General features: G+C 35.0%; 1 protein-coding gene across 1 annotated transcript in view; it reads left to right on the plus strand.

Annotated features, from left to right (window-relative positions):
• LOC143056232 (uncharacterized) overlaps positions 1–8,027 on the plus strand; it is a 52,376-nt gene extending 44,349 nt beyond the window's left edge. The window contains exon 10 of the mRNA XM_076229314.1: positions 6,705–8,027. Within this exon, the coding sequence (XP_076085429.1) occupies positions 6,705–7,525 (821 nt within the window). The 3' untranslated portion in view covers positions 7,526–8,027. The remainder of the gene's footprint in view (positions 1–6,704) is intronic.
• Positions 8,028–10,177: the final 2,150 nt, after the last annotated feature.

Genomic DNA, 10,177 nt, shown 5'->3' on the forward strand with positions numbered 1-10,177 from the left:
TAGAGGAAAATCAATGGTGGTATTACACCTATACATCCCCAATGATGTATCCCTTTAGTACCCTGCGATTCAACCCGTAATAATGTTATAGTAGACAAAGGTAAAGGAATAGCAACAAAGAATGTGTAGGTATGTTATATAGACAAATTAAATGCACCGTACGAATAAGAATTACATATTTCATTGATCCCATTTGATGGCAATTTTTCTTTTTAATTTCTTATCCAAAATCTTTGTCGAACAAGTATATCCTCTCTTGACCAAGCAGTGTTGTGGACAATGATTGTAATGGTCAGTCGATTGAGATCTGCCTTAGTGTTGTCAGAGGATCTCAAATGTCATCTGAAAAAAGGTTTGGCTTGCATTCATAGTCACTACGATGGCTGTTCATACGTTTATGAAATGGCTGTTCTGACTCACAAGTCTGCTTACCACATTAACACTGTAGAAGATACACACTATGTGAAGTCTTGAAATTAACATTGCAAAATATGGTGTATTCCGTATCAGTGGAGTGACTGTTAAAAGTCTGGGTTTTCAGTATTTGCTTGCAAGTAAGGCATCGTTTGTTTCCGCATCCCTTGCAAGAGCCCACAGACGAAGAACATGATTTAGAGGATAAATCAGCTCTCACCTGCAAGTCTACTACTAAATCTGAAGACCGTTTTTGTTCACCTAATCAACGTATACCGGAGAAAGCTTCAAGTCAAACTTATATAAGGGGATATATACTTGATACATGTAGGGTATACTGAAAATGTTGCCCTTTTACATCGATTACTTTTTCAATCAATGAGCAATTAGACAAATTAATAAGTTCCGGAACTATCCGATGCGATTTTCGTCGAGGCATGTCATTATATGTCACGGGTTACCTATTACCTTGTCTGTACGTTCCGCATCTGTCAGGTGCACCACCAAACGGTGTACTGGTATTTGGGATTTGCTATATACACGGGTCATAATCACAGGGTTGATACTACTAAATTCAATCATTGTCAGCAGATAGGACAATGCTGTTGATTGAAGATTATTCCATTCCAGGTCCCTTTTGTTTTCCAAATAATTAATATTACCAATAATTAATAAGTTCCAGGTCGACGGGTTCAAACAGAAAGATTTTGAAGGCAGAGAAAACTCTTATACTCAGCATGACTTTATCAGATGCCAATAGCAATACTAAAAATGCAGGCTAAAATAAGGTTTACATAAAAATCATAATCAGATGTCTCAATTCAGTCACGGACCCACAATATCGCGGCTGATATAAATATATTAATGACAAGATCTAGAATACATGTAGGCTATTATTTTCAATTTTATTGGTCTTGCACTTCAAGTAAAAAAGTTTAAAGTCAAAATGCCATACAGAAGACTCAACAAAAAATGATGTCCAACAGACATATGTCTTATGCACATCTTAATGTTGTTTCGTGTATTTGTCATATTTATAATACTTTTTTTTGATTTTCGTATAAAGCATGTTAAAGGTGGAACGGTGATCTTATATATTTTCCGTTATAGAACAGTAAACTGGTTTAAAAATTCAGATGTGAATTTTGATTTATATATTTGTTTATGATTTCATGATTTGTAATGAATTAAGAAATCACCAGCCCAGTAGTCAACACTTCGGTTTTGACCGTGAATATCAATAATGTGGTCATTTTATAAATTTCCTGTTTATAAAACTTTGATTTTTTCGAAACAAAGGATGTTTTTATCCCAAGCATAGATTACCTAAGCCGTATTTGGCACAACTTTTTGGAATTTTTGAAACTCAATGCTCTTCAACTTTGTACTTGGTTGGCTTTATAATAAAATTAACGGTACCAAATGTCTTGCACCAGATGCGCATTTCGACAATAAATATCTCTTCAGTGATGCTCGTGGCACAAATATTTGAAATCCAAAGCTGATATAAAAGACGAAGAGATATAATCCAAAAGGTCCAAAAAGTATAGCCAAATACTGGCGTACTAAATTATAATCTAAGGTTCCTACTACCCCAGACAAAGTTGAAATTAAAATAATTTTGCTATTTTTATGTCTCTTTCGGTGATAATCTCCTAACGTTGCAACATATTTTTACATCCCTGGTTATCAACACCATTAACGGTACCAATTTTATTGCATCACGTGCGAATTTCGGTGATTCAGGTTTCGTCCGAGTTTATCCTGCCTAATCCTAATACAAAACGTTAAAGAGTTGACAAAACGAATGGGAATCAAAAGTAAATCCTAAACCAGTTTGAGAGCTCCTCGTGAAAGGAAATCAAGATAGGCACTGTAGACACAAGAAAGTGTTATGCTTATTTACCAGCACAGGGCGGATACAAGTATTGCAGGGAGTACTGATCAGTAGGCAGTGTTTCGATGTCAAACATGTCATGCATATTCAGGACGACAACAATATAACAATAAATACAATACGTTGATATTGTAATAAATATTGTTTGGGATGAAGGTGGAGGGAATTTTGACTATCACTGGGGAATGAGTGTATGTAAGAGACTGACAGGAATTTTGGCTTACAACAGGCCATCTTATGAACCTTCCAAGAGTGTTTGCATGGTTTCTTAACATACAGAGAGCTTGACAGTCTCTCTACACGAAGCATCAAAAAGTCCTCTTCTTGACTGGACGTTGCTACGTACTTGTACATCCCGCAAAACCAACACCACGCTCCACTTTGTTAAGGGTCGTACTAACGGTAGGTAGAAGACCTTAGTGAACATATCTCTATTCCCCAGTCACCCTTGGGATTCTAGTTGGGATAAAGGCAGCTGACTTACATGATAAGTTTGTACAGTAAATAACTTTGTGATTATCCCTATTCAAAATGATTTATATAAAGTGAAAATTAAGTAGATGTGGCGTATCTGTCAATGAAACAGCGACCCAATGACAAACAACTATTACCAGGTGACCATATTTGTATTTCCTGGTCACCCTAGGGGGAGTCATTATGAATACTATCTATTATTTATTTTCGTGGATTGAGAATATTTGATTTCGTGGTTTAACCAAAATTTACATATAAACCAATAAAAAACATCTTCATCTAAAAGTCTTGTTATATTGCATTTCATCAATGAGTTATGAGTTACCAAATAACATAACAGTCGGCAACAACGATTGATTGGTTTAAATTAAAGAAGACCTCAAAGAGCACACTTTCGGAACAAATTAAACAGTCTTCGGAATGTATAAGTACCGGGCCACGCCCACTTGTATTTTTGTTCTTCTGAAGTTAAGCCTTTTTCAACTGATTTTTATAGTTCGTTCTTATGTTGTTTTCTTATACCACGGTCCCAGGTTAGGAAGAGGGTTGGGATCCCCCTAACATGTTAAACCCCGCCATATTATTTATGTATGTGCCTGTCCCAAGTCAGGAGCCTGTAATTCAGTGGTTGTCGTTTGTTTATGTGGTACATATTTGTTTTTCGTTCATTTTTTTACATAAATAAGGGCGTTAGTTTTCTCGTTTGAATTGTTTTACATTGTCTTATCGTGGCCTTTTATAGCTGACTATGCGGTATGGGCTTTGCTCATTGTTGAAGGCCGTACGGTGACCTATAGTTGTTAATTTCTGTGTCATTTTGGTCTTTTGTGGATAGTTGTCTCATTGGCAATCATACCACATCTTCTTTTTTTTACCACATCTTCTTTTTTTTATATTCGACTGCTTTGAACTAAGGGGAATTGGGAATTTTGACAGCCTTAAAATCGATGACATGTTACATAGGGTCAATAGTTATCAAAGGTACCAGGATTATACAACAATTTTGCCTCGGATAGGCAACCCCAAAAACACTGTAATGTAAAGCTGTAGAAAGCGTGTCATCAGTACCCTACATCATATTCAACGTCCCAATTCTGATCTGACGGGGATTAAACATCCAGTAGAACAACGTGAAGCACCATGAGACGAGACCTTAGTCCTTTAAAGGAAAGATTTGAACCGATTTCTCTGTCGTGAGACATTATGTACTAAGATGTGCATAATTATAAAACTGGGTTGATACAAGTGTTGCAGAGAGTACTGTGTAATTTCCCAGCTGAGGAGGAGGTGTTTCGGTATCGAGATGATTTATACAACATGTTGTTCTTAAATTACAAGGATTCCAATTTTCTCGGGCATGGTTGTTTGATTAATTGTTGGTTGCTTAATATCCATTGGCAAATATTTCATGCTTGTTGAGGATAATTTAATAACAAATGCAAAAGGTAGGTGCTGAAATAGAGGCCATTTGGGATGAAAGTAGGAGAAAAAGTGACTGCCACTGGGAAATGAGTGTTAATTGGATACGGACATTTTGCCTTACAACAGGACACCTTCGGACCCCTCAAAGAGTTTAGCAAGGGATATCAGTGTGCAGACAGCATGGCAGTCACTCTACATGAAGCTTACAATTCAATGTCCCAATTCTGAGTGGACGTGGCTGCGTACTTGTCCATTCCGTATAGCCCACATGACGCTCCACCTTGGCAAGGGTTGTTCTGCCGGTAGAAAGAAGACCTTATTGACCATATCTCTATTCTTCAGTCACCCTTGGGGTTCTTGTTAAGACGACGGCAGCAGACCTAAATGTTATGTTTATAATGTATTGCTTTCTCTTTACCTCTATTTAAAATGATTAATATGAGTAAGAATAAAGTAGATGTGGTGTATCTGTCAATGAAGCAGTGATCAAATGACAAACAAACATTACTTGGTAATAATATGCGTACGGATTTCATCAATTTACATTTTCAGAAGCCAAAAATTTGACTGAATAAAGTCTCTGAATTTCAACAATTCATCAAAGATTTTTAAAGATCAGCAACCTATACTAATTTCAACAAATGAATAAATACAAGGAGATTTGACACAAAAAAAAACAAACAACGACTAACATGCTAAGGCTCGTAATCTCAGACAGACAAAAAGACATGTGTTTAGATTACTATTTTGTTTTAGACCTACAATGTATAATACATACTATTACCGGTGTACCATTATTCAGGAAAGCTTATTATTTGTTTAAATGGTCACAAATAAAACTTGCCGTGAAAGTCCTGTTATTTCTTTTATATGTTATGTAATTTGTACCTCAAATAAATTTAATCCTGAACATTTAAGGAGTCATAGTGATTGATTGTTGATTTCTGAACGTCCAGTGGCAAATATTTCATGCATGTTCACGAGAACAAATAGGTAGGTCCTGTACATGTGATAGAGGTTGTTCGGGATGAAGGTCAGGTAAATTTGGACTGCCATTGAAAAATGAGTGTACATTGAAAGGGGCAGAAATTTAGCCTTTCCACAGGCCACTTACGGACTGCTCAAAGAGTTGCTGTTCTTAACGTGCAACTCTCTTTAAACAAGGCATCGGATTTAACTTTCCAATTCTGACCGTACGTGGCTGCGTACTTTATACATCCTGCATAGCTAAACTAACGCTCCACTTTGAGTTTTAGTGACAGTCGGAGAAAGACCAATGAAGACATATTTCTATTCCTCAGTCACCCTTTTGTGAGAGTCATAATGAATACTGTGGATTATTTATTAACGTGGGTACCCATTTTTTTTGGATTTAGGATATCTGATTTCCAGGTTAAACCAAAATTCGAATATAATCCAATAGAAAACATTTCCATCTAAAACTCTTGGTATATTGCATTTCATCTATGAATTACCAAATAACATTACAATCGGCGACAACGATAGAGTGGTTTAAATAAAAAGACCACAATTTAGGAAAAATAATAATAGTCTTTAGCTGGTATAAAGGACGGGATATTTTGGAATTTGACAACCTTAAAAACGAAGAGATGTTACATAGGGTCAACAATTTTCTTCGGCTAGGCTTTCCCATAAACATTGTAATGTAAAGCAACATGTCATTGTGGTACAAACGTGCTGCACAGCTGGTATTTAAAAGAAAGAAAAAAAAATTATATATTGACGTATTGTGAAAAACACGGCCAATGAATATATTTCAGGACAAATTTAAAACCTCTTCATATATTTCTTAGTTATCAGTGGATTTTTTGGTATCTCATACTTTATTTAAAAAGCGGTAAAACATGTATACAGATATTCAATCGAAAGATAAAAAAAAATTGATCCATTAACATTTTAGCTATGAGAAATAGCAACTCGCTGATATATTTGACATGCAATTATATACCTTCATACAGAAAAAAGTCTCTAGATATTTTTTTTTTTTATCTTGTAAATGATTTTAAATCGGAAGGTCAAACAAATATCTGCATTGGTATGTCCAGTACATTACTACATGTATGCTCTACACATACAAGTTTTTTAATCTGTCATTTATATGGACTTTCCGCTCTATGGTCGGGTTGTTGTCTCTTTGGCACATTCCCCATTTCCATTTTTTTTCCGAATTGATTTTTCTCTAAGTTCAGTATTTTATGTGATTTTACTTTTTATATATTTTTCTATTTTCAGTGAATCATATGCTGTTGTCGAATCAAGCTCGATTTGTATAAGTGGAGAAAAAAAAACCTCTATTAAATCGTAAACATCTGAGAGAAAATTTGAGGTCGTGAAAAATTTAATTTTTCAGAGCATTATATAGTTTGCAAAACTAAGAAATAGTTCAACATTCAATCACTTTTAGCGGTAAACTGCATTATAGATTAAGAAATTAATTGTTGAAATAACCAAATCAATATTTGATTATTTATTTCAGAAATTGAACCAAACAAAGAAGCATTCGATGAGGATCAAGCATATGTCAAAAACAACCTTCCTGTTTCTGTCACTTTGCGTCAACAGTTAAATATCAAAAAGTCAAAGAATGAGAATCCGATGATTACTAGCTGTATCAAAACAGGCAATACATTAGTGATTACCGACTATAGTAATAAACGACTTATTATTTGTAATGTAGACGGTACTGAAATCCATCACATTCCTCTGTCCTATAAACCAGGTTATATAACAGAGATAGATAGTAACACTGTAGCAGTCTCCTGTGAGGACAGTACCATACTTATAATAAATATATCTACACGTTCTATCACCAGTACAATCAACACCAGTTTAACCTGCTACGGAATATCATATAATGATAATAACCTATACGTTGTTGGTATGAGTATAATACATGTGATGGATATGACAGGTAAAGTAATACGTACTATACCGGTACCTACAGACGATATCTACGACATTACAGTAGACAGAGACAGGTTGGTCTGTATAACCTGGACATCAATATACTGCTTCTCGTTAGATGGAAAAGTGATGTGGAAATTTAAAAAGGATGAAATTCAAGATTTACGTCATGTAACAACAGATGATGAAGGGAATGTCTATGTGACAAAGGAAGTGACACAAACTGTAATAGTTGTATCAGATGATGGTAAACATCATAGAGAACTTCTAACTAAATCTGATGGATTGGATAAACCGTGGGGAATTTATTTTGACAAAAAAGAAAACATTCTGCTTGTTAGTAATCTATATGACGGGAAGGCATTTCTTTTTGATGTGAGAAAGAAACCATGATAAATAAACATGACTAATTCTTTCAGACAATGAGTTTATTTGGACTCGGATCTGTTTGTTGACTTAATCATTCAAAATAATTTCTATTAATTTACTTTACTTTTAATCTAACAAAATGAATTACCGTCATCTGTACTGCTGCATTCCATATTAAGATTAAAAGACATTATTACAATTATATGATGTAGTCCCTACTAGTTGAGGGTTAACGATTTTATTTAATGTGCGACAACATTTCAACTTTAAATGGAAATTTAAAGAAATATTAGAGACTTAATACATGGTGTGACAGCAGATTGTCCAATTACTGTTTTATAGATAAAGAACAAAAACCTTGATTAATATTTCACCAAATCTAACGGATGGTTTGAGAGGAAATTTTAATTAAAATCACTTGTAAATTCGAAATAAATATTCTATATTGATATGCAAGTTTTTAATATTTTCTGAGCACATTGGCTGGTGCGTTTTTCAAATGCATATTCTTCAGTGTTCCAACATCTTTCAATGGGTGTGAAGTTAGCAGCCGGTTCGTTATTCGATATTCGATATTCAATATCCAACCGGCTGCTAGCAGTCAGTTGGATATTCAAAATTAAGTTGAAAATAAAAAAAGAATAATACTAAATAACATTAAAAGCATGATTTTTATAGTTAAAAGGTAGGAGATAGTTTCATGACCTCTTCAAGCTGTCGCAAATTCTCGTTGTTCTCGAATATAAACCTTTTTCTAATTTGCATATTTGTCTAAATGTAATATAGATTGTTGTCAATAAAAAAAAAATCAAAGAGGTACAGTACTTTTATACCGGATTTTTCTTAAAAACAAAAACAAAAAGCGATTACTCTAGAAAACAATTAGGATTATAAATAGAAATATTTATGGAAAGCCCATAAAAGAAATATATAGTGAAAAGCTACCTGAGACCGCTTAAATGAGGGTGAGACCCCCCTGGTCTTTCAATGTCCACAAAATTTAAGTAAATCATAGACTCAGCTAAAAAATATCAAAATTTTAGGACAAAGGGCACAGCGCAATGGTGAGAGTTCCTTAATTTCTCACTCTTTCTAATATTTTGCAGACATTTAGTCCATAGGTAGATACATACGTGACTAAAAGGAATTTGGATAGACTTCCTGTCTTTAATGTTTACGGAGCGCCCAAAGTGCCAGTTGGATATTCAAAATAGATAGTGAAAAGCTACCTGTGACCGCTTAATTGAGGGTGAGACCCCCCTGGTCTTTCAATGTCCACAAAATTTAAGTAAATCATAGACTCTGTATATATAAAGGTTGTATCAGAAGGATTGCCCAGAATAATGTCATATTCGATATCTATGGAGGGCTTGTATTGTCACTTTTCAGCTAAAAATTATCAAAATTTTAGGACAAAGGGCACAGGGCAATGGTGGGAGCCCCCTAATTACTCAATCTTTCTAATATTATGCAGACATTTAGTCAATAGGTAGATACACACGTGACTAAAAGGAATTTGGGTAGACTTCCTGTCTTTAATGTTTACGGAGCGCCCAAACTGCCAGTTGGATATTCAAAATAGATAGTGAAAAGCTACCTGAGACCGCTTAATTGAGGGTGAGACCCCCCTGGTCTTTCAATGTCCACAAAATTTAAGTAAATCATAGACTCTGTATATATAAAGGTTGTATCAGAAGGATTGCCCAGAATAATGTCATATTCGATATCTATGGAGGGCTTGTATTGTCACTTTTCAGCTAAAAATTATCAAAATTTTAGGACAAAGGGCACAGCGCAATGTTGAGAGCCCCTTAATTTCTCACTCTTTCTAATATTTTGCAGACATTTAGTCCATAGGTAGATACACACGTGACTAAAAGGAATTTGGATAGACTTCCTGTCTTTAATGTTTACGGAGCGCCCAAAGTGCCAGTTGGATATTCAAAATAGATAGTGAAAAGCTACCTGAGACCTCTTAATTGAGGGTGAGACCCCCCTGGTCTTTCAATGTCCACAAAATTTAAGTAAATCATAGACTCTGTATATATAAAGGTTGTATCAGAAGGATTGCCAAGAATAATGTCATATTCGATATCTATGGAGGGCTTGTATTGTCACTTTTCAGATAAAAATTATCAAAATTTTAGGACAAATGGCACAGGGCAATGGTGAGAGCCCCCTAATTGCTCAATCTTTCTTATATTATGCAGACATTTAGTCAATAGGTCGATACACAAGTGACTAAAAGGAATTTGGGTAGACTTCCTGTCTTTAATGTTTACGGAGCGCCCAAAGTGCCAGTTGGATATTCAAAATAGATAGTAAAAAGCTACCTGAGACCGCTTAAATGAGGGTGAGACCCCCCCTGGTCTTTCAATGTCCACAAAATTCAAGTAAATCATAGACTCTGTATATATAAAGGTTGTATCAGACGAATTGCCCAGAATAATGTCATATTCGATATCTATGGAGGGCTTGTATTGTCACTTTTCAGCTAAAAATTATCAAAATTTTAGGACAAAGGGCACAGGGCAATGGTGGGAGCCCCTAATTACTCAATCTTTCTAATATTATGCAGATATTTAGTCAATAGGTAGATACACACGTGACTAAAAGGAATTTGGGTAGACTTCCTGTCTTTAATGTTTACGGAGCGCCCAAAGTGCCAGTTGGATA

Source organism: Mytilus galloprovincialis, chromosome 13, assembly GCF_965363235.1.
Source record: "Mytilus galloprovincialis chromosome 13, xbMytGall1.hap1.1, whole genome shotgun sequence".
NCBI classification, from domain to species: domain Eukaryota; kingdom Metazoa; phylum Mollusca; class Bivalvia; order Mytilida; family Mytilidae; genus Mytilus; species Mytilus galloprovincialis.